Consider the following 27,640-nt stretch of genomic DNA (forward strand, 5'->3'; position numbering starts at 1 on the left):
GTAATCCTGTATCATATGAGACTCTTTCCCCCCAGTAAGAGTAGAGGTAGTTCTCAACTTACAACCATTTCTTTAGTGACCATTCAAAGTTACAATGGCATTAAAAAAGGTGACTTATAGCAGTTTTTCCGATGACTGTTGCAACATCCCGCGGTCATGTGATCAAAATTTGGATGCTTAGCAACTGGCATGTATTTATAATGGTTGCAGCATCCTGGGATCATGTTTGCACCCTTTTGCACTGTGGGAAGTTATCACCCAGCCCTCTCCCAGAAAAATGAAATATCCTAGGAAATATTGAAAAGGCAGAATATTTCTCTGGATGTGAAAAGAAACATGTTTTAAAAGACAGAATAGCTGCCTATAGCTTTCTGCCCATCCCCAGCTAATGGGCCATTAAGATGGCCAGGCTAGCCCACTTTACATAATAAAGACTTCTCCTCACTGCAGCTGTAGGGGGAAGGGATATTACTCAACTGACCACAAGGCATCTGAGAACTCATCACAGCCTAGAGAATAGCCCCCTGCATGGCACCATGGGAGTCTGACAACCAGTCAGAATACATTTCTTACACAGGAACAGGAAACAGAGAGGTGGGACTGAACAGGGTATAAAAAGCCTAGCAAGCCCCTCCTTCAGCCCTTCTCTTCTTCTCCACCAACATTGAAGCATGTGATCACCTTTTCTGTACAGGGCTCAAGCCATGTGGCCCTGTCCAACAATAAACCATCTTTCCAAGCAGCCTCCATGTCTCCAGTGTCTTCTTCCCCACTTGGAGCCAAACCCAGAAGGACATTTCTTTCAACAGCACCCTGACAAAATCAATGGGGAAGCCAGATTTACTTTACAATCATGTTACTAACTGAACAACTGCAGAGATTCACTTAACTGGCAAGGGAAGTCCTAAAATGGGGTAAAACTCACTTCTCTTGTTTCGAAATGGAACTCGGGGGCTCAATTGTGGTCGTAAATCGAAGACTGCCTGTATTGGATTATTACAACCTGGCCTTCTCTTTATCAATGTGTGACCTGAGCAAATCAGCCAATGTAAAGCAACATCGGCAAATGTTTTAGGAAGGATTCTAATAGGAGAAAAAAAAAATCTTGACATTTCTGAACTTAAACCAATACTTGTGGAGAGAAAGTTATGAACAGTTGCCAATGTTCTGAGGTTTGAGGTAGATAGACCTTTCAGTCAAACACAAGGCATAGCTGTGGTCTTCTTTTAAATCTTACTTAATAGGCAAATACTAGTCATATAGTTTCTAAAAGTTTCCTGAAAATAATAATGTTATACTCTGTCCTTTGTGTCAAAAACCTTGTACGCTGCGAAACACTAGGCTCTTCGCTAAAATAGCACTTGGACAAAATGCTTTCGTTGTGCAAAACTGACAAAATATCCAGGACAAACATAAATGTCCATAACAAGATGTTTGGCCCCTGACTTGATATCATGAATTATTTGGGCAAAGGATAATGAATTGCTCCTTGAGTTTGCGCATCTTGAGTGCGTAAGGTTTCTTCTCTTATGCTGCTGTTCCTTCTCTTAAATTGAGTGTTGTCATTTGACTGGGGAACGGAACTAAATTCAGCATTTGGCAAATGAAAGATCAGTTTTTGGAGTAATAATTCAGCATGGCACGACAAAACCGCGCTTGTCAAAATAGCGGTGATAAAATCGCGTCGCTAAAGCCGCGACGTCATCACCGTGCGTCATCACCGCCGTGACAACAGCGCGGCAACAGAAGGGCACTTTAAAACGGCGCCGCGGCAGAAAGCCAATTTCAATTAAGATAAGGGTTAGGATTAGGTTTAGGGTTAGGTTTAGGGTACTTAGTGCTTGGGAATGCGCGGATTTGCCCTCCGCGATTATGTCATCACGGTAGGGTCGCGTTTTTCCTTAGCGCTTCGAATGGCGCGAATTAGTCTTCGCGCTTATGTCTCCGCGGATAAGGGCTTTGCGGATTTGTGGTGGAACCATAATTCAGCTATAGAAATAATGGGGACTATTTAACATTATAATTTAATCTAGTTCCCCTTCCTACTGGGGCCATTTCAGAGTGTCTACATTGAAATAAGTTTAAAACGGCATAGCCAACCCACTAAATTCCATGGCAGAATTAAGGTAGATATTTGATTACTCTAACCTCTAAACCACACCATAGTAGTTTATATCCATAAATCAGGCTTAAAAGTGGGTGCAGCTTTAAATGGCTCATTGGTTACACAAGTTAAGTAATTACCAGGGTGGGGTTAGGAATTTAAAGGCAGCCCAGAAGGCAGTGTTCTAGTTGTGCTTCTAGGTTGTGGCTGCTGAAGAAGGGGTTTTATATATATATATGTTCAGTTCCACTTAGGTAAGTATAAGAATAATAGCACTGTGTTCTGAATTATTTGCATTGTTGGTTTTAAGATTGAGGTGTAGCTGACTTGTTCCATAGGCTGCTACATAGTTAGCTTCCATATGTGTTTTTCCTGGATATAATTTACAACTTGTGCTACAATGCAGCTTGTTTCACAAGACAAAATTGGCCGGCTTTGTGCAATGAGCTTAACTGTGGTCCGTAAGACAGGCAAACTTTTAAGCCAAAGCACGCTAAGAGTTCAGTGCAATGTGCATACGTTGCAATTCCTCTACTGTAAATTGTGGTTTATTTGGTAAACCACAAGCTATGGCTTGTTCCAGCATATGAGGTAGGGTGCTATGTTTTGAGTAGGTGGTGGAAGTAATATTTAAAATTCTATTTTTTTTTGAAGGTGATAGCCTTGTTTTCAGATTTATTTATATATTTGTATGAGGTAAAAAAAACAAAATTGAGTTGAGTCGGATCGTTAAATGGATGTATCTGTCAATGCAGCTAACTGTCTTATTAAACACATCGTGGTTTGTTTGTCAAAAAGCAGATTCCTTTAAAAGGAACAGAGTGTTTCCCCTGTTTTTTTTTTCTTTTTTCTTTTGTGGAATTGGAAGCTGAAATATTCAATGAAAATCCTTTCTAAACTGTTCTATACATTTCATGCTTTTGTAAATGGAATAACCACTAAGCATGATTACTCAGAAAATGAGTCACCAAGTCACTGTCCTTTCCCCCCCCCTCCACCCCTCACCCCCCTGCCTGGTATTAACCATGTATACAAAGAATGAAAAGGTTAAAAACAAATTCTTTCTGAAAGGTTTTCCTGCAAGTTTTGGAGAGGACAATTGTCTCCTAATATACCCCACCCAGAAAACTGATTTTAGGCTTGAAGCTGTTTTTAAGGCTTGATTTTTTAAAAGCTTCTCTTTTTCTTCCTTCCCTCTCCAGGCCCAAGAAGAACTGGACAGAAAGACTGCCATTGTCCCCAACCCTAACAAATTGGCACGCTCTAGAAAACCCAGCATCCTTTTTGCATCTGCTGTTCAGGAGTCCGATTGGCCTCTGAGTTCAGAGTTTTCCAGAATTTACAGTGGGTAGAGTCAGAGAGGGTTTAGAAATGCAGGCTGCTCCGGTGTCAAAACATTTCGTCGCATCGGGCGTCCAGCTCGTTACGAATGTTTTGACTAGTCTCCTGTCCAGCAGCTGGGAAATGGGAGATAGCTTTTCTCCAGAGGGAAGCCAGGATGAAGGAAACAGCTCATCTTCAGAGGACACTCAGTGGACCCCTTTGCATTGGTCGAGATCCAGCATGCAGTCAGAGATTAAGCGTCTTCAGACATTTCAGCTCTGGCCAGCGAGCGTCCCTGTGGCTCCAACTGATTTGGCAGCCGCTGGTTTTTATTTTGTCGGCCCTGCGGACACCGTCCAGTGTTTCTGCTGTGGTGGGTTGTTGTACAATTGGGTAGCTGAAGAGGATCCTATGGTAGAGCACAAGAAATTCTTCCCATCATGTCTGTATGTCCAGGACAAAATTGTAGGAAATATCCAGCAGATGCCTTGGAGCGAAGAACACCAAGACTGTGTAGATGGGCAATTTCTTGGCATGCTACAAAGTTTAAATGTGGAGGAGAGCCCTGTAGGTGGTCAGCCAGAATACCCATATATGGAGACAGAAGGAGATCGGTTGGTGTCGTTTGAGAATTGGCCCTCTTATTCTCCAGTGTCTCCCCGGTTGTTGGCCAGAGCAGGCTTCTTCTATACAGGTATGTGGAGAACTGCTTTTGATGGGTATGACCCAGGTTCCATCTATGTTAATGCGTGGCACGACAAAACCGCGGTCCACTAAAGCGTGCCCGATTAAAGCGCGTACCTGACGTCATCAGCAGCGCGACAAATACGACCGCGGAGAAAAAAGGGCGCTTTAAAAAGCGCTTTTAAAGCAAGCCGATTCACGTAAAGGTAAGGGTTAGATTTAGGGTTAGGGTTAAGGTTAGGTTAAGGGTTATGGTTAGGTTTAGGGTTACGTTAAGCGTTAGGGTTAGGGTTAGGGTTAGGTTAAGGGTTAGCGTTAGGTTTAGCGTTAGGTTAAGGGTTAGGGTTAGGGTTAGGGTTAGGTTAAGGGTTAGGTTTAGGGTTAGGTTTGGGGGGGTTAGGGTAAGGTTTTCGCGTTAATTTTAACTTTACAGCGTGATGTTTTCGTCGCGCTGTGATGACGTCAGGTACGCGCTTTCGTCGAGCGCGCTTTAGTCTACCGCGGTTTTGTGGTGGAACCATGTTAATGTACGGCGTATGTTATTCCTGAATGCCCGGGAGTAGCTCATGAAACTGGTGGCCTTCATATTTTATTTTATTTTTAATTTATGTCTGCATTAAATCTGTATTTAAATTTATTTGTATCCCAGCTTTATAAATAATTCAAGGTGACGAATATATTTAAGATATATCTATATATCACAAGTTTCTCCTTTTTTCTCCATAAAAACAACCCTGCGAGGTGGGTTGGGCTGAAAGAGGGACTGGCCCAAAGTCACCCTGCTTGCTTTTGTGACTAAGTGGGAAGTTGAAACACACTTGGAAGGTTAAATGGGGGTTTACAGCAAGCCTGCTGCCTTAACCACTAACTTTTGTATAACTCAGAGAGGCATAACTAATGTCCCTGCCTCCTATTTTCCCCACAACAACCCTGTGAAGTGAATAAGAATAATTCGTGCAAAGTCACCTGGCTGGCTTTCATGCCTAAAGGAGGCCAAGAACTCACAATCTCTTCGTTTGTAGTCTGTGGCACTTTTGTTCCAATGGAGACATACAGTAAAAGTGTGCCGTTAAAAAGGAAAATTTACAGTTGCTGTTAGATGTGTCTACCGCAACCTGCAAATGGTTTCCTATTAAAGAGCAGAAAGTATAGTGTATTTGTATTATTGTATTTGTATTTATTTGTCTTGTATGCTGCCCACTCCCGAAGGACTCCGGGCGGCTCACAATAGACAAGGGAAGGGGAAATAACTAGACAAAGACAACACTTTATATAGTGTGGACTGTATGGGAAATTGTTTGCAATTTGGACCTAAGCCGTAGAGGCTTTGCAGACTTTCTCTTTCCTCTGGGAGGAATCCTTCCTTCCAGAGGTGCAGTACATCTCCCCATTCTCTTTTTAAGTATTTGGCACCCTATGGGAAATAATCCACAGCCGTAGCTTCGGTTGAATATTTATTGAATTTGTAAAGGTGCCCATCTCAACAAGTGACTTTGGCCAGTGAGCAATAACGCATACCAGAAAGGGAAGGATTTTTCCGTGGAAGGGAATTGACGGGTGCAGAATTTTCTCTAACCTGCCATCAGTTTTGAACTCTTAGGCGCACCGTTTTGGTGCAATGGTGTTGCAGGCTTGTGAGCACCTCTTGAAATCGCAAAACAAACTAAAATGGGGGATAATTCAGGCTTTTTGGTCACTAGGAATAGAATTCAGTCTGCCCGGCTAACCTCTGTTCTTCTCTTCCACCATTTCCCATGTTGGAATGTAGAGCCGAGGTGGTGCAGTGGTTAGAGTGCAGCACTGCAGGCTACTTCAGCTGACTGCAGTTCGGCTGTTCAAATCTCACCGGCTCAAGGTTGACTCAGCCTTCCATCCTTCCGAGGTGGGTAAAATGAGGACCCGGGTTGTTGGGGGCGATATGCTGACTCTGTAAACCACTTAGAGAGGGCTGAAAGCTCTATGAAGCGGTATATAAGTCTAACTGCTATTGCTATTAATTCAGCATGGCTTATATAGGCATTGGGGTTCTTTGTCCTGAGTGAAAAGTGAATCTGGCCTTGATGCACCTAAAGAGAGTGGATTCCCTGAATTCTGAACCAATTCTTCATCTCTGGACCCAGCCAGAAAAATCATAGCCATCAAAATAGCAATAGCAATAGCACTTATACACTGCTTCATAGTGCTTTTACAGCCCTCTCTAATTGTTTTGCCGAGTCAGCCTATTGTCCCCAACAATCTGGCTCCTCATTTTACCCACTTTGGAAGGATGGAAGGCTGAGCCAACCTTGAGCCTGGTGAGATTTGAACTGCAGTCAGCTGCACTGCTGCACTCTAACCACTGCACCACCTCGGCTATAGCAGGGGGGGTAGTAATTGATCCCTGCCGTAGTTTTAAATCTGAGTGGGGGTCCTGGCATCTTCAGGCATCTGGCAATGATTTTTTGGTTGTTTGTTTGTCTCTGTTGCTCTTGACCAGCCTGTGTTCTTTCGCCATGGATGTTTTCAGGTCAACAAGATTATGTGCGGTGTTTCTACTGTGATGGGGCGCTGAGGAACTGGGAAGAAGGGGACGATCCCTGGATAGAGCACGCCAGGTGGTTTCCAAGGTGATCCATTCTGAAGTACCTATGTTTCTTCCATCCCCCATGTCTTGTAGGAACTGACATAGGCAGACTCTTTTGAACCTGAGGTTGAAATGATCTTTTGGATGTAACCGATGATAGGGTGGGTGGGTGGGATTGGATTGAAGGATTGTGTTGCCAATGGCCCTTCCCCACCATTCAGTTAGAATTGAAGAAGCCTCTTAAATGAGAAGCAAAACACTTTTAAGGAAAAAAACAAAAACAAAGTCCAATTGGCTTTTGGGAAAGCACCTTGGGGACAACCAGGGCCTGGATGACTGAGAATCCCCATAGATAGATCCAATGGAAGATAACGTTTTATATCCTTCTGTTGCAATTTGATACTAAGTAACAAACAAATATTTACAACTAACCTTTTCTCAATCTTCTTCCTTACCCCTCTTACCCCCAACTTCCACAGATGTGCATTTCTGCTCCAGTCCAGAGGGAGAGATTTCATAGATCACACTCAACAATCTAATGTAATGTTGGTGAGTATGTCTGACTGTAGCTTAAATAATAGCTGATGCTGTTAAAATGTCTGAACATGTCTAACAGGGGCTCTCTTATCTTAGGTAAAGTGGCTGTCCTGGCATGTTGTATATCAAACACACAAAGGGGTTGGAAGGGGTTCCTTCTTTCCAGGGGTGGGTTCCTGCCAGTTCTAAGCTCTTCTATAGAAGAGGTTCCACAAATCTACAGTGCCGTTTAGAACTGGTTCCAGTTGCCTTCCCCCCGCTCGTCCGCACATCATCAAGATGAAGAGCAAGAGGAGGAATTCTGGGAGTTGAAGTCCACAAGTCTTAAAGCTGTCAAGTTTGAACACCCCTGGGGGGGCATTCTAAAGGGTTAGGGGTGCAAGGGTCTTGTAACTTGACAGCTTTAAGACTTGCGTGGTTCAAATGCCAGAGTTCCTGAGCCAACATGACTGGAGGAGGAATTCTGGGAGTTGAAGTCTACAAGTCTTAAAGCTGTCAAGTTTAAACACCCCTGGGTTTTTTTTTCTAAAGGGTTAGGGGTGCAAGGGTCTTGTGACTTGACAGCTTTAAGACTTGCGTGCTTCAAATGCCAGAGTTTCTGAGCCAACATTTTGGTTGCTAAGCAAGAGCGTTGTTAAGTGAGTTTCACCACATTTTACAAGTTGGCCACACCCACCCAGTCACATGGCTGGCAAGCCACTCCCACCAGGCCACATGGCTGGCAAGCCACTCCCACCCGGTCACATGGCTGGCAAGCCACTCCCACATAGCAGGCCACACCTACAGAAGAGGTTCTAAAAAATTTTGAAACCCACCACTGCTTCCTTCCTTCCTTTCTGAGATATATCCAAGGTGGGTTTGGAGTTTGGCACCAGGGATGGGGTGGCAGTTTGTCATCTAGGAAGTTTTGGAAGCTTTTACAGGGCAGCTAACTGGATGCAAGGTTCAAGTTGGGTTCCAGGGAGCAAGTCAGCTAGTGGCTGCTGTTATGTCCTCCTTCCTGCATAGTGACATCTTGACCAAACTGCTTGAATCCGAGAGCCGAGGTGGCGCAGTGGTTAAATGCAGCACCCTAGGCTACTTCAGCTGACTGCAGTTCTGCAGTTCGGCTGTTCAAATCTCACCGGCTCAGGGTTGACTCAGCCTTCCATCCTTCCGAGGTGGGTAAAATGAGGACCCGGATTGTTGTTGGGGGCGATATGCTAACTCTGTAAACCGCTTAGAGAGGGCTGAAAGCCCTATGAAGCGGTATATAAGTCTAACTGCTATTGCTATTGAATCCATCAGTAAGCTGGCAGTGGAATTCCCCAAGACTGATAATATTCCTGGGAGACTTTAATTGGATTCGTGACTGATATGGCTCAGGGGTTCGTGACCTTTATGACAGCCATAGACCCAATGAAGTTGCTGAGGGCCCCACACCCACAGGTGGTCCTGTTCTTTTTTTTTTTTTTTTTTTTTTACTCCAAGCAGCTGCAACAAGATCAAAAAGTGAAGGATATTACGATCACTTCTTTATCATGTTCAAATCTCTCTCTAATTGCTGTTTGGGTGGCTGATGCTGCCCTTCCATGTAGGGAGGTAAGAGTTATTACCATGATGGTGAACCTATGGCCCTCTCTGTGGACAGGCGAGCCGTCACCCAGCTCAACTCCACCGCGGATACGTGCCCGCCTCCTTCCGGCCAGCTGATTTCTGCCGTGCATGTGGGAGACGCGCATGCATGCGCAGAGAGGGTGTTACACGGGCATGCGCGGGGTATGTGGCGTGCCCCCTCTGTGGCCCGTTTTTTTTATTTTAGGAGGCTTCAGGGAGGCCTGCTAGGCCCCAAATAGGCTGTGGGGTGTGGGTGTGGCCCAAAACAGGGTGGGGGGGGGTCGCGTGGATGCACGGGGGCAGGAGGAGCATGGGGGGGGTCATGCAGGTATGCACAGGAGGTGGGGCACATTACATTTGTTGGAAGAAATGTCCTTCTGGGTTTGGCTCCAAGTGGGGGAAAAGACACTGGAGACACGGAGGCTGCTTGGAAAGATGGTTTTAATGGTGGACAGGGCCACGTGGCTTAAGTCCTGAACAGAAAAGGTGATTGCATGCTTCAATGTTGGTGGAGAAGAAGAGAAGGACTGAGATGCTGAGACCCTGATTTTATGCCCTCTCTGGCCTTTGATCTTGAGCTTGTATTCTGATTGGTTGTCAGACTCCCATGGGCCCATGCAGGGGCAACTCTCTAGGCTGCGTTTTGAATCCACGTTTGGTTGAGTTCTCAGATGTCATGTGGGGAGTTGGGTAAAGGACCAATATTATCATGCCTTAATCCCATCACTCTGAAACTGAAGGGGAGAACTCTTTATTATGTAAAGTGGACTAGCTCAGGCTTTAATGGCTCATTGACAAAGGGGGATGGGCAGGAAGCTATTCTGTCTTTTAAAACATGTTTCCTTTCACACCAAGAGAAATATTCTGCCTTTTCAATATTTCCTAGGATATTTCATTTTTTCTGGGAGAGGGCTGGGTGATAACTTCCATTACGGGTATGGGCACCCGTGTGTGTGCTGTCACGCGCGCAATTTCGGCACGCGAGAGCAGAAAGGTTAGCCGCCACTGACCTATTAAATTGGTCTGTTCTGGTTGACTAATGCTCTGGGCGGATTCCAAAACCATTTTTTCCCCCCTGTTTAGCCTATGAAGGCCTTTGTCCCCTGTCTGGAAGGGAGATGTGATAAGGATCTCAGATTGGATTGCTCCCATATGACCTTTGGGTTTCCCAGGTTTTGTGATGAGTTTCAGGGGATTAAAAAAAAAAAGATACTCTGAGAACCATTTGATAAAAACACACACTACTATACTGAAGTCCTACTGTGTTAAGAATTACACAGCAATTAGAACAGCAAAATGCATTTCTTCCGTCCACAGATAGTTGATTAGCAGTTCTGTTGAAAGTGACTAATTCTTTATTTGAGGGTCACAAGACTATTGACAAATGTTCTAGGCATTGGACAAACACTCTCAGATCTGCTCTGAGTTAACCGGTGACTGATCAGGCCCAAAGGGACAGCCGTGTCACTTAGGAAATGATTGACTCTTTGTCAACAGGGCCTGTTAATTCAGGCACTTGTGATTTAGATCTATGTCCCTCTGTTTGACGGACTCCCTGGAAATGTGTGGTTGGATCTGGGCTGTGATAAGTTAATTTTTAAGACAGGAGACAGTTATGCCTGTCTTTGAAGGAAGCAGCGGTGAGGCCTGTCCTGAAAAAGCTTTTGCTGGGTACAATAGTTCTGGAGAATTTTCATCCGAGCTCCAAGCTTCCCTGTTTGAATAAGATTGTTGAGAAGGTGATTCCATTGCGGCTCTAGAAAACACTGGAAGAAGGGGATTATCTGGACCCATTTTAATCAGGTTTCAGGCTGGGACATCCTATGGAGAAAGCACTGGTTATCCTTGTGGATCTTTGGTGGAGCTGGGATGGGGATGGACGGTGCAATTATACTGATTGTTCTTGATCTCTTTTGATACCATGATGGTTCAAGTATCCTCCTGGAAGGTCTAAGGCAGGGCTGCCAAACTCATGGGCCGGATATGTCACACACTGGCCACACCCACACCCAGTTTAGTGAAGGGGGAAAAGCCCTGATATGTCACTGATGCCACTGTGACGACGTGAGTTTGACACCCCTGGTCTAAGATGTTGTGGCCTGCAGAGCTGATAGCAGATTCGGACAGTGAGGAAGTTGGGGAGGAACATGGGCCAGTCCTGGAGTCTGGGGAAGGCTCTGATGAGGGCTCCATGTTGGAGGCATAGATGGGTCCAGGGCCGTATGCCAGTTATCAGCTGCCTTGACATCAGTGAGGCAGAGGAACAGCTGGAGCCTGTTCCCAGTGTGCACATGCGCAGAGTTGCCAGATGAAGGGAACAGCTAAAGAACAAGGGCCGACTTGGGAGTAAGTAAGGCCACAGGTGGACAGTGAATGGCCCCTCCCATAGGGAATAAAACAGGAGCGAAGGGGGAGTGGAGTTTGCAGGAGACCATTCGTTCATTCCTGCATCCTTGCCAAGTAGTGCGGCATCTGAACGATATCAGCCCGGCCGCTCTCCAAGCCTGATAAAGGTCGGTAATTGTGAACTATCTTGAAAGACTGTGCGGAGAGGAAAGACTTGGCTGGAGAGGAATTCAGTGTAAATTAAATAAAAGGGGTTTATAGGGACGAGGACTCGGCTTAATGCTGCTGGGGAAGCCTAGTAGGTCAGAACACAAGGCTTTGAGAATGGGAGATGTAGTGGTTCTGTTCTTTCTCTGTGGCTGTGGAGATTCAGCCAATGCTTCTAGTTTACATGGTGCATCAGGACCCAGTGTTCTCACCCTTCTCCTTTAATATCTATATGATAAGATCATCCTATGCCAGTGTTTCTCAACCTTGGCGACTTTAAGTCCTGTGGACTTCAACTCCCAGAATCCCCCAGCCAGCTATGCTGGCTGGGGGATTCTGGGAGTTGAAGTCCACAGGACTTAAAGTCGCCAAGGTTGAGAAACACTGTCCTATGCTATAGGGATGTAGTGCACTGATGATATTCAGAGTTACAGATGTATAATATCTGTATAACTTGACCAAATGAGTCTGTCAGGGTCTTGCCCCAGTGACTGGAAGCTGCTTACATCTGGATGAAGAGGCTTAAACTCAATCCGGAAAAAAAGGACCAGTGGTTATGAGCGCACAGTTCTTTGGGTGCTGCATATTTTCCATGTGGGTAATAAATCAGGTGGGAGCATCTCTTTGCTCACATGGATTATTGCAATAGCAATGGCAATAGCAGTTAGACTTATATACCGCTTCATAGGGCTTTCAGCCCTCTCTAAGCGGTTTACAGAGTCAGCATATTGCCCCCAACAACAATCCGGGTCCTCATTTTACCCACCTCGGAAGGATGGAAGGCTGAGTCAACCCTGAGCCGGTGAGATTTGAACAGCCGAACTGCAGAACTGCAGTCAGCTGAAGTAGCCTGCAGTGCTGCATTTAACCACTGCGCCACCTCGGCTCTATATTGCAATTAATTCTGTATGCGGAGCTATCTTTGAAGACCATTTGGAAGATGGTCCAGAATTTTAGGGACTGGAGTGGTGCAGTGGCCTAGAGGTAGAGATTTTGCCCCACAATCAGAAGGCTGTGAGTTCGATCCTAGATAGAGGCAGATGTTTTTCTCTCTGGGTATACTGAGAATATACTGTATGTGCTGAACAAAACTCTGTATTGGTGACCGGAAGGGCATCCGGACCATTAAAAACCACTCTGCTAGCGCCATTCGCTTGCCCAGACTCCACTCCGCAAGGGATTATGGGGTGATGATGATTTTAGGGACTCTTTCATATTTCTGCCATCCCGGTAAGATCTGACAGCATCATAATCTTTCGTGTCCTTTTTGTTAAGCAATGGTATCTAATGGGACCTAGGGAGTGTGTTTTCTCTGGCACCACACTTGTCCTTTGGAAAACAAAATATCCCTCCCCCACTTGCCCCAGAACTTTAGACTGCCCCAACCTGCAGGACTTTAAATAATCTCTGAACATCTGTATTTTCCCGAGACCTTGGAATGGGTCATGGAGTTGCTCAACAGGCATTTAGTAAAGTACACACAGCCCACGACCTACTGTTGAAAGAAATGTCCTTCTGGGTTCAGCTCCAAGTGGGGAAAAAGACACTGGAGACATGGAGGCTGCTTGGAAAGATGGTTTATTGTTGGACAGGGCCACGTGGCTTGAGCCCTGAACAGAAAAAGTGATCACATGCTTCAATGTAGGTGGAGAAGAAGAGAGAAGGGGCTGAGGAAGGGGCTTGCTAGGCTTTTTATACCCTGTTTAGTCCCACCTCTCTGTTTCCTGTTCCTGTGTAAGAAATGTATTCTGATTGGTTGTCAGACTCCCAGGGTGCCATGCAGGGGGCTACTCTCTATGCTATTTTGAATCCATAGATGAGTTCTCAGATGCCATGTGGTCAGTTGAGTAATATCCCTTCCCCCTACAGCTGCAGTGGAGAAGTCTTTATTATGTAAAGTGGGCTAGCCTGGCTAGTCTTAATGGGCCTATTGACAAAGTGGGGGTAGGCAGGAAGCTACAGGCAACTATTCTGTCTTTTAAAACATGCTTCTTTTTACATCCAGAGAAATATTCTGCCTTTTCAATATTTCCTAGGATATTTCATTTTTCTGGGAGAGGGCTGGGTGATAACTTCCCACACTACAGTCATTTGTTTATAGTCACCATTCAAAGTTACAACAGCACTGAAAAAAATGACTGATGACTGTTTCTCCTACAACTGTTGCAGCATCACCTGATCAAAATTCAGAGGCTTGGCAATTGGCTCATATTTCTGACGGTCACCAGGCCCCCCGGGGGTCATGGGATCGATCCCCTTTTGCCACCTAACAAGCAAACCAGTAGGGAAGCCGGATTCACTTAACAGCCGCGTTACTAACTTAACAACTGCGGTGGATTCACTTAACAAGAAAGTGTGGAAAGAAAGGTGGTAAAATGGAGCAAAATTCACTTAACAACTGTCTGTTTTAGCAGTGGAAATGTTGGACTCAGTCGTAGTTGTACGTTAAGGACTCCCTGTATGCCTGTTAGTCTTGTTTTATACTGTATCTTTGCTGTTACAGTCAGTGCCGGATTTTCCTATAGGCTAACTAGGCTTCAGCCTAGGGCCTCAAGATCAAGAGGGGCCTACATTCAAATTGTTAGCAAAATCAAAATTACACTATTCTAAAAACAGTGAACACTAAAACACTGAACCGAAAATAAGGAGAAATTCTACGCGTATGACTAAGAAACAAACATAAAAATGTATTGGTTAAGATCGTTCCAGCGCCGCGGCAGTTGGGGAGCCCGCCCACGTTCCCGGCAGCGGCTGTCGGATGAGAGGCGCGGCCGCTCCCAGTAGCCGCCCCGTCGACGCGGAGCCCACCAGCGGCCAGGCAGGTGAGGGCGAGGGGGCCGAGCCGGGCAGCTGAGCGCAGCAGGGGAGGCGGCTGGCCTCGCTGCCTTTGCCGCAGAGCAGAGCCGCCCTCCGTCGGGAGGCCAGCTATATATATTGATATATATTGATATATATCACAGTAATGATGTACTTTATTGTCTCTCGTGTAATTTACAAACTTAAAAATGGGAGGTGAAAGGGCCTCATAAGTGGAATAGCCCAGGGCCTCTTTTCATCTGAATCCGGCCCTGGTTACAGTTAATCTTTTGTTTTGTTTTTAATATTTGCTTTTAATCTCTATGCCATTTAGAACCTGTGAGCTTGGTGGCTGTATATACCTTAGTAATTAATGCAGTTTTCTCCTCGGTGACACCTATCTTGTCTTGGTTTTCAGGAAGAAAACTTGCATTGGTCTGAAGACTATTCTGAAAGCTCTCGTGGTAGGTGCTCTTACGGAAAAGAGGTTTTAAGTCTTGCTTCATTTTGGTAACATTATCCTTGGTGCTGACCTCTTAGGCAACTGTCTTTTAACATCAGGAGGACACCACAGCACTATTTACACAGTATCCCACAATCGTACATTTTAGACTTAATCTAGTTCAGTGGCAGTCAACCTGGTCCCTACTGCCCACTAGTGGGCGTTCCAGCTTTCATGGTGGGCGGTAGGGGTTTGCTGTGCTTTATAAATTTTATAAAGTAAAGTTACTTCCCTACTTTATCAATCACCATGACTGTGGAGCCGGTGGGCGGTTAGAAAATTTTACTACTAGCAGAGCAGAGGTGGGTTCCTACCAGTTCGCACCAGTTCGGTAGAACCGGTTCGTCAAATCTACCGAACCGGTTAGAAGAGGTTCCACCAGTGGACCCAGAAAGCAGGCCACACCTAATTTTTTGAAACCCACCATTGACAGACAGACAGACAGACACACACACACTCACACACTCACACAGAGAGAAAAAGAGAAAGAGAAAGAAAGGAGAAAAGAAATAAATAAAAAAAGAAAGAAAAAGTGTGAGAGAGATGTAAGAAAAAAAAGGAAAAAGAGACAAAAGGAAGAGAGAGAGAGAAAGAGAGAGAAAGAGAGAACACATGGGCGGCAAGCCACTCCCACCAGGTCACATGGCCGGCAAGCCATTCCCACAAAGGAGGCCACACCCACAGAGTAGGTTCGGAAAAAGTTTGAAACCCACCACTGTAGCAGAGATACAAAAGTGGGCAGAAGGTATAAAAAGGTTGGCCTCCCCCTGATCTAGATGGATGGATTACTTATTTCCACCCTATAATGTACATTTTTAGTTTCAGCAACAGTATATGAGTGGGATTTTTTAGTATCAGCAACAGGCAGTCCTTCACTTTACAACTTAGAGCCTTTCAAACAGCATTGGGGGGAAAAAAACTGACTTGAAGTTGGTTCTCACACTTCAAGCTATTGCAGCAGCCCTACAGTCATGCAACCAAAATTCAGCCCCTTGGCAATTGTATTAATGATGGTTACAATGTGGGTGGGGAGGGGTGTCATCATGTGATCATCATTTACAACCTTCCCAGATATTTTCCAGCAAGTGAATAGCAATAGCAGTTAGACTTATATACCGCTTCATAGGGCTTTCAGCCCTCTCTAAGCGGTTTACAGAGTCAGCATATCGCCCCCACAGTCTGGGTCCTCATTTCACCCACCTCGGAAGGATGGAAGGCTGAGTCAACCTTGAGCCGGTGAGATTTGAACCGCTGAACTGCAGATAGCAGTCAGCTGAAGTGGCCTGCAGTACTGCACCCTAACCACTGCACCACCTCGGCTCTGAAGTCATTGGGGGAAGCAAGCCTGATTTGCTTAACAACCACAGCGAAAAATGGTCATACAATTGCTCACTTAACAATGGAAATTCTGGCCCCAATTGTGGTTATAAGTTGAGCACTCCCTGTGTAGAAAGAATAATTCTCACTCTTTAGAAGCTGCAAACACAATCTATTGTCCAAAAACACAGTATGCAAATATTAGAGCTCAGGGAAGGGGGAACATTTATGAGTAGCGCAGCACAAAGATGGGTATTAAACCTGAAGGAGATAAGATGGCAGGGCTAACTATTGTGAGAATTTAGGCAAGAATATCAATTCCAAAAAAAGAGGAAAGCTAGAAGCAAAAATACCCCCATTAGCTTGGTTTGTTTGATCATATAGCATTTGCTATTTAACTGCAATGGGAGCCAGTTTGCCCACCCCTGATTATTGTGGTGCAAAATGCTCTCTTGGTGGGTTTTCCCCCATTCTGATATGGGCCTGAAGCTGACCTACAAGAGATGGAAGCTCTTATCCAACTGTGTTTGAACAAGGCCCATATTTGCTTTGGACACTTTGCAGAGGTAGGTTTCTGCTAGTTTGCCCCCGATCGGGTGAACAAGTAGCGGTGGTGGGAGGCTCCACCCACTCACCCACCTGGACGCTTCTGCGCATGCGCACGGTGCGCGCACGAGCAAACCAGTAGTAAAATAAATTGAAACCCACTGGCACTTTGGGATCAAATTAGTAGCCAAGCAGAAGGCACAAGACTCTCGACTCTCATCTGCTCTGATCATACAGTAATGTTTGTAATGCTCAGAATGCATATTGAGTCATTTCTACTGGGAAACCACTTCTGGGCGTTGGGCCTGAGGTGGGGGAAAAAATAAAACTCGGGGTTTTGTTGTTAGAGAAATGACTAGCCTATATTATTATGTAAAAGCAAAAAGTTGAGACTGTGTGTTAATATCTTATTCTACCTGGTTCCACCACAAAACCGCGGTAGACTAAAGCGTGCTCGACGAAAGCGCGTACGTGATGTCATCACAGTGCGACGAAAACAGCACGCTGTGAGCGGGAAACTTAAAAATAACACGAAAACCTTACCCTAACCCCCCAAACCTAACCCTAAACCTAACCCTAAGCCTAACCCTTAACCTAACCCTAAACCTAACCCTAAGCCTAACCCTTAACCTAACCCTAAACCTAACGCTAACCCTTAACCTAACCCTAACACTAACCCTAACGCTTAACGTAACCCTAAACCTAACCCTAACCCTTAACCTAACCCTAACCCTAAACCTAACCCTTACCTTTATGTGAATCGGCTTGCTATAAAAGCGCTTTTTAAAGCACCCTTTTTTTCCCGCGGTCATATTTGTCGCGCTGCTGATGACGTCAGGTACGCGCTTTAATCGGGCGCGCTTTAGTGGACCGCGGTTTTGATGGGTCACGATTCTACCTTGCTAAAAGGAGTTGCAAGTCAATGCTTTTCTTTCTTTTTTGGCTTTTCACTCTACACTTTTCCTCTTTCTTTTTTTTCCCTCCCTCACTTTCCCTTTACTTTCATTTTTCTTTGTATTTTATATTTTGATAAACTAATAATAATTGAAATACTAAAAAGAAGAATGCTTATTGAGGTAAAGATCAGGGCATTGTGGGACAGTTTAGTATAATGGGATGCTGAAGCTTGGAGAAACAAGTTTTAAAGCCCTCATTGGAGTATCTCTTCATTCTTGTTCTTTTCCTTAAGCTAGACGCAGTATATATGCCTGTAAAATCTTGCTCCTCACGGCCGCATTAAGCACACTTCAGTGTCCTTGTGTTTTCTGTGACTTCCCCGGAGATTTTTGTCCCACAATTTTTTTTGAACACCGAATCACCTCTGATTTAAATGTAGTTGTTGACCTGACCCCTTGGTCCTTTTTAAAAAAAATCCTGGCTTAAATCATGTGGGGTGATTGTAACACTTGACATGCTGTTAAAAGCCTCGTGCAGACTAAGGCCATCTCCAAAGATGAGCCAACTAGTGATTTCCAGAGCATGTTTGTTACGTAAAAGGTATTAGTAGAATGACAGCATGGGGGTCTCTCTAAAAAGAGTATATGTTTCCGTTATCAATCAGACCTGTTTAAAAAAACCTTCCACGGACAAAGAGGTGTAATTCTCTTAATAAGTCAGTATTCTCTGCAAGTAAAAACATTTTCACCATGGACACTACACAACGCCATTCTTTCCATCTGTATTATGTCATTTAGCTTATCTCTGAGCAAAAACTGGAAAATTCTCTCTTTACCAGAGGAGCAAAACAAAGGTTCCCATTTTTGTTTGATGCCAATAAGTGTAGGTATCTCAAATGTGCCTTTAAAAAAAAGGCAACTGGATTGTTGTTTGAGGAAAAAGACATTTGAGAAGCAGATAAGAAGCGAAGCATCTACTTTTTCCTAAAAAACCATCCAGTTGCCTTTTTTTAAAAAAGCATCGTTGAGACAACTATGACCTGGAAGACTAACAATCTCCATAGACAAAAGTGTAAGTAAATTTCTCCCATCTTGAAAGCTGCATTGCCACACTGGCTTGCAGTTCACAGATTATTTTTTATTTATTAGATTTGTAAGCTGTCCATTGCCCATCAAAATTAGATTATTTGTGTGTGTTTGCAAATATATGGAGTGATATGGACTAGGTCAGCCCACTCTTAATGGGAGAAAATGGAGAGAATATTTGCACTGAAATACTTGATTGGAATAAACAAACTCAAAAGTTCCACATAAGGTAACAAAAAAAAAAGCTTTGGGATGTAAGCCTTAAATACAATAGCAGAGTTGGAAGGGACCTTGGAGGTCTTCTAGTCCAACCCCCTGCCTAGGAAGGAAACCTTATACCGTTTCAGACAAATGGCTATCCAACATCATCTTAAAGACTTCCAGTGTTGGGGCATTCACAACTTCTGGAGCCAAGTTGTTCCACTGATTAATTGTTCTAACTGTCAGGAAATTTCTCCTCAGTTCTAAGTTGCTTCTCTCCTTGATTAGTTTCCACCCATTGCTTCTTGTTCTACCCTCAGGTGCCTTGGAGAATAGTTTGACTCCCTCTTCTTTGTGGCAACCCCTGAGATATTGGAGCACTGCTATCATGTCTCCCCTAGTCCTTCTTTTCATTAGACATACCCAGTTCCTGCAACCGTTCTTCATACGTTTTAGCCTCCCGTCCCCTAATCATCTTTGTTGATTTGATTTGATTTGATTTGATTTTATTGAAATTTGTAGGCCGCCCTTTTCCCTGAGGGGACTCAGGGCGGCTCACATAAAATCAGGGAAGGGGAAATGCAAACAGTAACATAGACACATATAATAAAAACAATAGGCAACATGCATTCATCATTCGGGAGGGGCAACTATCTTTATCCCCAGGCCTGACGGGCTAGCCAGTTCTTCAAGGCTGTGCGGAAGGCCTGGACGGTGGTGAGGGTACGAATCTCCACGGGGAGTTCGTTCCAAAGGGTCGGGGCTACTACTGAGAAGGCCCTCCTCCTTGTGGTTGCCAGCCGACACTGGCTGGCCGATGGAATACGGAGGAGGCCCAATCTGTGTGATCTAATTGGTCTCAGGGAGGTAATTGGCAGAAGGCGGTCTCTCAAGTATCCAGATCCACTACCATGCAGGGCTTTATGGGTGACTAATAGCACCTTGAAGTGCATCCGGAAATCGACAGGTAGCCAGCGCAGCTCGCGGAGGATAGGTGTAATGTGGGTGAACCGCGGTGCACCCACAATCGCTCGCGCGGCCGCGTTCTGTACCAGCTGAAGACGCCGGATGCTCTTCAAGGGCAGCCCCATGTAGAGCACATTGCAGTATTCCAGCCTAGAGGTCACAAGGGCCCGAGTGACTGTTGTGAGTGCCTCCCGATTCAGGTAGGGTCGCAACTGGCGCACCAGGCGAACCTGGGCGAATGCCCCCCTAGCCACAGCCGTCAAGTGATGGTCAGACGATAGCTGTGGATCTAGGAGGACTCCCAAGTTGCGAACCCTCTCTGAGGGGTATAGAATTTGACCCCCCAGCCTGAGAGATGGAATATTGGTGGAATCTTTGGGAGGGAAACACAACAGCCACTCGGTCTTTTCTGGGTTGAGCACAAGCTTGTTAACCCTCATCCAGTCCATAACAGCCTCCAGGCCTCGGTTCATCACGTCTGCTGCTTCATTGAGTTGGCACGGGGCGGACAGATACAATTGAGTATCATCCGCATATTGATGGTATCTGATCCCGTGCCTGCGGATGATCTCTCCCAGCGGTTTCATGTAGATGTTGAATAGTAGGGGGGATAAGACCGAGCCCTGAGGCACCCCATATGTTAGGGGCCTAGGGGACGATCTCTGCCCCCCCACTAACACCGACTGCGACCTGTCCGAGAGGTAGGAAGAGAACCACCGCAGCACGGTGCCTCCCACTCCCACCTCCCGCAGTCGTCGCAGAAGGATACCATGGTCGATGGTATCGAAAGCCGCTGAGAGGTCAAGGAGAACCAGGATGGAGGAGAATCCTCCATCTCTGGCTCTCCAGAGATCATCGGTCAATGCGACCAAAGCGGTTTCTGTGCTGTAACCGGGTCTGAAGCCTGACTGGAAGGGGTCAAGATAGTTTGCTTCCTCCAAGGACCGTTGGAGCTGAAAGGCCACCACCTTCTCAACAACCTTCCCGAGGAAGGGAAGGTTGGAGACTGGGCGATAGTTATTAAGAACAGCTGGATCCAGAGATGGTTTCTTTAGGAGGGGTCTCACCACCGCCGCTTTCAGTGCGGCGGGGAAGTTCCCCTCCCGAAGAGAGGCGGTCACAACCGCCTGGATCCAGCCTCGTGTCACCTCACTACTGTTAGTGACCAGCCATGAGGGACACGGATCCAGTACGCAGGTGGAGGCACTTACAGCCCTCATGGCCTTGTCCACATCCCCGGGGGTAACATCCTGAAACTCAACCCAGAGATGTTCCACCTGATCCTCTTGTGCCTCGGCTGGAACTGCGGGGATGGAGATAATTTAAAATCAAGGGAAGGATCTTGTTACTTCTGGCGAGTATTTCAACACAAAGCACATATTCAGAAGTTTCTTCTGATGGCATCCTTGGCTAGGAGCCGAGGTGGCGCAGTGGTTAAATGCAGCATTGCAGGCTACTTCAGCTGACTGCAGTTCTGCAGTTCGGCGGTTCAAATCTCACCGGCTCAAGGTTGACTCAGCCTTCCATCCTTCCGAGGTGGGTAAAATGAGGACCCGGATTGTTGTTGGGGGCAATTTGCTGACTCTGTAAACCGCTTAGAGAGGGCTGAAAGCCCTATGAAGCGGTATATAAGTCTAACTGCTATTGCTATCCTTTGAAGATTGTAGGAAAATGTCTAGGCACATTCTCAGTCATCCAGGTCATGTTTGTCCCCAAAGGTGCTTTTTCAAAAGGCAACTGGGTTTTTCTTTGTTTTTCCTTGAAGACGTTTCGCTTCTCATCCAAGAAGCTTCTTCCGTTCTCATCCATCTTCATGGATGAGAATGTGAAACATCTTCAAGGAAAAGCAAAGAAAGTCCAGTTGCCTTTTGAAAAAGCCACTTTGGGACAACTGTATAGCTACTTATTTTAGACAACTTCGGCAAATGTCTTTGAGACACACATTTTCTTTTGAACTAAGGCAGTTCTAAGCGTTGTCTTTTAATGCTCTCTCTTCTTCTCCACATATTCATCCAGAGTCTATGGAAAGAGGACCTGATCCTTGGAGAGTGAGAAGAGAGGCACAAGCAGAAAGCTCCCGTGAGCCAGGTAAAAGATTCCTGCAGGTGGAGAAAAAATGGCAAAGAAAAAGTAACAAGTTCTGTTACTAGTAGCAAACGCTAGTAGAAATTACTATTATTTGCTACTAGTATATCTGATCTGACCCCCTCTTCCGTCCAGTAACGAATGCCGAGACAAGCTTAACTGGAATGTACTTTAATAGCAAGACACCAAAACCTCGGTGGCTGAAAGCCAAGCAGAACAAACAGATAAGGACCTTGGCAGCAACTCAGACAAACTCAGGCAGCAATAAAGACAGATAAGGCTTGGTAGCAATCCAGCCTGCCAAGCTCATAGTAATGTCCTCTGACATTCAATCCTGTGTTGACTCCTGCAAAGAGGGCCGTGTGCACAAGTAGCTTTTATAGTCTGGAGAGGAGCCTAATGACCACCAGCTTAGTACAATCACCTGTAATTGCGTAATTGTTCCTGACGCCTAGTAGCTCTTCGATGGCGTGCATCCAGGAAGAACTCACTACTGGCCTCCGGCTCACTATCCCTTGTCTCTTCCCCACTGGTCCAAGGCTCAGGTGCCTCCTGGTGGCCAACCAGCCTCCCTGCACCCTGCTCAGAGTTGGAACCCTGTCCAGGGTCCTCCACATCCTCCAGAGCCGACTCAGAGGGCCCCTCGCTGTCGGAGTCTGGTGGCAGCTCCAACGGCACCTGCTGGGCCACAACATATATCTATTGGAAACATAACAACTGATAGCAGAAAAAGACCTAGTGGTTCCTTGAGTCTGCCCTTTGAGAGTTTTTCTTTAAATTTTAAATTTTATTTTTTTAAATGTTTGTCAGATGATGGGCATGTGTATATCCCAAGCACATTTCAACGCAGCTACTGATGATTGACCTACTACCTTTGCTGGAAGTTGGTTCCAAGCTTCTACTACTCTTTTAGTGAACTAATATTTTCTAACATGACTTTTAAATTTCACACCTGTCATTCTGAGGCTATGCTCCCGTGTTCGTGATTTTGGCTTAATATTGAAAATACTGCCTTCTAGAACATTATTCACTCCCTTACAGTGGTGGGATTCAGCCAGTTCGCACCTATCCTGCAGAACCGGTTGTTAACTTTCTAAACAGTTCGGAGAACTGGATGTTGGAAGAAATCTCCTTTTGTTTTTCCCCCCCCCTTTACAGGGCTAATCCTGTAAGGAAGGCAGGAAGGAAACATTCTGGTGTTGTTTCTAGTCTAATCTTTATTGGTTCCACCACAAAACCGCGCCCGACTAAACTGCGTCGCTGACGTCATCAACAGGGCGACAACAGCGCGGAGACAGAAGAACGCTGTAAACCCTAAACCTAAAATTAAGCCCTAAACCTAAACTTAACCCCACTAAACCTAACCCTAAACCTAACCCTGAACCTAACCCTAAACCTAATCCTAACCCTAACCCTAAACCTAACCCTAACCTTTAACCTAACCCTAAACCTAATCCTAACCCTTAACATAACCCTAACCCTTAACCTAACCCTAACCCTAAACCTAAACCTAACCCTTACCTTAAGTTGAATCGGCTTGCTTTCAAAGCGCTATTTAAAGCACCCTTCTTTCTCCGCGCTGGCTGTTGTCGCCCTGTTGATGATGTCAGTGACGCGGTTTAATCGGGCTCGGCTTAGTCGAGTGCGGTTTTGACGGGTCACGATCTTTATTGACCTGCTCACAGAAACTGTCTCTCTGGTTAACCCTTATTATATTGTAACACCTAAGGCGAAGCCCCCATCGACATGAGTGATGTTGAGTTGACCATGCCCACCCAGTCACATGACCACCGAGCCCCACCTACCCAGCTGGTTATTAGGGCAGAGAACCGATTGTTAAATTATTTGAATCCCACCACTGCTCCCTTAATATATTGAAAGGTTTCAATCAAGTCCCCCTTTCTTCCAGGCTGTACATATTCAGTTCCCCCAATCTCTCCTGACACGTTTCGTCCTTCAGACAATGCACCTCTTTTGTTGCCCGTCTCTGGACTCCCTCGATCTTATCGACATCTTTTTTTAAGTAGGTCTCCAGAACTGGACACAGTATTCCACATGGCGTCTGCCCAACGCCCCATAAAGTGGGATTTTTATTATTGTTGCTGTTAGTTGTGAAGTCATGTCCGACACATTGCGACCCCGTGGACAACATTCCTCCAGGCCTTCCTCTCCTCTACCATCCTTTGGAGTCCATTTAAGCTCATGCCTATTGCTTTCATGACTCCATCCAGCCACCCCCTTCTCTGCCTAAACCTAAACCTAACCCTAAACGTAACGCTAACCCTAACCCTAAATGTAACCCTAACCCTAACCCTAAACGTAACACTAACCCTAAACCTAACCCTAACCCTAACCCTAACCCTAACCCTAACCCTAAACCTAAACCTAAACCTAACCCTAAACCTAACCCTAAACCTAACCCTAACCCTAACCCTAACCCTAACCCTAACCTTAACCCTAAACCTAACCCTAACCCTAACCCTAACCTTAACCCTAAACCTAAACCTAACCCTAACCCTAACCCTAAACCTAACCCTAAACCTAACCCTAAACCTAACCCTAAACCTTAACCCTAAACCTAACCCTAAACCTAACCCTAAACCTAACCCTAAACCTAACCCTAAACCTAACCCTAACCCTAACCTTAACCCTAACCCTAACCCTAAACCTAAACCTAACCCTAAACCTAACCCTAACCCTAACCCTAACCCTAACCCTAACCTTAACCCTAAACCTAACCCTAAACCTAACCCTAAACCTAACCCTAAACCTAACCCTTACCTTAAGTTAAATCGGCTTTCTGTCGACGCGCTGTTGTCGGCGCGCTGTTGTCGGCGCGTTGATGACGTCGCAGTTTTAGCGACACGGTTTTGTCGTTCGCCCTTTTGTCGGGTCACGGGTCAAATGAGGACCCAGATTGTTGTGGGGCAACAGGCTGACTCTGTAAACCTCTTAGAGAGAGAGAGCTGTAAAAAGCACTGTGAAGTGGCCTAGAAGTCCAACGGCTGTTGCTATTGCTAATCCAACTCCCCACTTGCCTTCCGAAATGATCTCTCCTCTCTTTTCAGAATCCACCGTCAGCATGGAAGAAAAACTACGTCGGCTTCAAGAGGAACGGATGTGCAAGGTGTGCATGGACAAAGATGTGTCCATTGTGCTGGTTCCTTGTGGCCACCTAGTGGTGTGCGCTGAATGTGCTCCCAATCTGAGGCGCTGCCCCATCTGCAGGGGGGCCATTCGGGACAGTATGAAGGCCTTCTTGTCCTGACCTTGAAAGGTAAGTGAAAGCTTCGAATCCTTCACCGTGGCAGAACTTGGCAGCCTCCGGATGTAGGCAAAGCAGGGTAGGGAATCTGAATGACTTTTGATAGGGCTACTTTCAAGTTGAACAACGATAGAATAATAAAAAGATAGAATAAAGACATTGTTAATCCGCGAGAACCTCCGTGCTCTCTGAGCTTGGTGGTTTTTCTTGCAGACATTTCATTACCAAACTAGGTAACATCATCAGTGCTGGGAGGGAGTGGGGTTTGATCTTATTTTTATATAATAGTGGCTGTCTCACCTGTGCTTGGTGGATTCTTGATTAGGCTGTTTTTTAGTGTCAACTTATATGTCTGTGTTGATAGTTCCTTGATTGGGGTATTGAACAGAATAGAATAGCAGAGTTGGAAGGGATCTTGGAGGTCTTCCAATCCAACCCCTCGTTTAGGCAGGAAACCCTACACCACTTCAGGCAAATGGTTATCCAACATCTTCTTTAAAACTTCCAGTATTGGAGCATTCACAACTTCTGGAGGCAAGTTGTTCCACTGATTAATTGTTCTCACTGTCAGGAAATTCCTCCTTAATTCTAAGCTGATTCTCTCTTTGGTTAGTTTCCACCCATTGCTTCTTATTCTACCCTCAGGTATTTTGGAGAACAGCTTGATTCTTTCTTCTTTTGTTTTCTATTGTTTACTTGATTACCAGTCTAATGTTAATCCTGTTGATCTGGGTTCCTTCTACTGGTATAAAGCAGAGTGCCCTCTAATAGGTAGTATTTAATGCAGACTTTGAAGGCATGAGGTACTATAACTGAGGGTCAGGATGGAGAGATCCAGCTTTCCCTTCCATTACCATTTGCCCCTTAATTGGGGAGCTCAAAGATGTTTACCGCAATCTCCTCCTGCCCACCAAGCTAGTCCACGGTGTTTTGAATGTCCTCTGTTTCAGCCAATAGATTCCCGGCTGCTAGTTAAGCTTTCATTGCTTTATCACATTGCCTTGATGGTGCAATAGCTATGGAAAAATTAGACAGGCATATACCAAATTATCAACTGTGATTCATTCCTCCCCAATTCAGGTAGTACTCGACTCACAAACACAATTAACCCAAAATTCATGTTGCTAGGTGAGACAGCTGCAAAGTGAGTTTTGCCCCATTTTTACGACTTTTTCTCGCCGCAGTTGTGAAGTGAATCATGGCAGTTGTTAAGTCAGTAACACGGTTGTTAAGTGAATCGGGCTTCCCCCATTGGCTTTGATTGAGAGCCGCGATGAAACAGTGATTAGAGGGCAGTACTGCAGGCTACTTCTGCTGACTGCCGGCTGCCTGCAGTTTGGCGGATCGAATCTCACCAGGCTCCAGGTTGACTCAGCCTTCCATCCTTCCGAGGTGGGTCAAATGAGGACCCAGATTGTTGGGGGACAAGAGGCTCATTCTGTAAACCACTTAGAGAGGACTGTAAAGCACTGTGAAGCCGTATATGAGTCTTAAGTGCTATTGCTAGTGTCAAGACAGTCGCAAAAGGGAATCGCGGGCAACCGTCATAAATACAAGTCGGTTGTCAAGCGTCCGAATTTTGGCCACATGACCATGGGGATGCTGGAACGGTCGTAAGTGTGAAAAACATAAGTCAGTTTTTTTTCCCAGTGTTGTTATAACATTTGAACGGTCTTTAAACGTAAATCAAGAGTTATCTGTATGTCAGGCAAGATTGAGAAACGGCAGACAAATCCGTCACAGGGACATTTCTTGCCTTTTCAGAACATTCACAGCCACTCAACTCTTCCTCGGGACGATCTCCTTGGGCCCAAGAAGACTCGACTCTGCCCGAGGAGGGAAGAGGAACCAAACAAGGACTTGAATCAATAAATATACTGGGGTGCTTTATTTATTTATTTATTGGATTAAATTATTTATTTGACTTGGCTGGTCCGGCTGCCCCTTTCCAAAAAAAAAAAGACTCGGCTTCCTTCCTCTGAACCCTGCACCCCATTTGATGATCTTGCGGACGTAACTTCTTTGAAACCTCCTTCGATTTCAGAGATGAAAGATTAAAAACTGTTTCAAGGTTTCTCTTGTGGAGAGATTGGGAGCTTCATGGAGTGGTGGTGGTGATGGGGAGGAATTATTTAAAGCCTATTTGGAAACGCTTGTTCCCCTTTCTTACTTGTGTAAGATTTTTAAAGCAGATAATTTGGAGTGAAAAGTTTGTGTGTGTTTTGACTTGTGATGGTTTTCCTTTAAAGAGAATAAAATAATAAAATAACCTGCCTTTCTGGAGCCATTTCTAATCGTTTCTGTAACCATTTATGGATTTATTATATTATTGCATTAAATTTATAAACTATCTGAACTCTGTTATTTCTTTCCCACCTTTTGTTATTTTTATAAACGACTCTAGGCGGCGAACATGTCTTAATATTCTTTCCTCTTCCTATTTTCCCCACAAGAACTCTGAGACATAAGTTGAGAGAGAGAAAGACTGATCCAAATTCACGCAACCAGCTCTGTGTGTGTGTGTGTGTGTGTCTGTGTGTGATCATGAAAGGAGCATCCCTGAAGATTGCGTTAATTTTGGCAGTCTGGCATCCCCTGGGCAACTGTGTTATCACCAGCA

General features: G+C 45.3%; 1 protein-coding gene across 1 annotated transcript; it reads left to right on the forward strand.

Annotated features, from left to right (window-relative positions):
• Nucleotides 1–3,389: 3,389 nt before the first annotated feature.
• BIRC7 (baculoviral IAP repeat containing 7) lies at nt 3,390–27,275 on the forward strand. The gene is made up of 7 exons (XM_087720584.1): nt 3,390–4,121; nt 6,618–6,717; nt 7,154–7,223; nt 14,575–14,620; nt 21,687–21,758; nt 24,824–25,032; nt 26,785–27,275. Exons 1-6 carry the CDS (start codon nt 3,476–3,478, stop codon nt 25,021–25,023), a joined length of 1,134 nt encoding a protein of 377 aa, XP_087576710.1. The 5' UTR covers nt 3,390–3,475; the 3' UTR covers nt 25,024–25,032; nt 26,785–27,275.
• The last annotated feature ends 365 nt before the right edge of the window (nt 27,276–27,640 follow it).

Source organism: Thamnophis sirtalis, unplaced genomic scaffold (assembly GCF_051295495.1).
Source record: "Thamnophis sirtalis isolate CommonGarterSnake01/CBP01778 unplaced genomic scaffold, rThaSir2_p1.2 scaffold_7, whole genome shotgun sequence".
NCBI classification, from domain to species: Eukaryota; Metazoa; Chordata; class Lepidosauria; order Squamata; family Natricidae; genus Thamnophis; species Thamnophis sirtalis.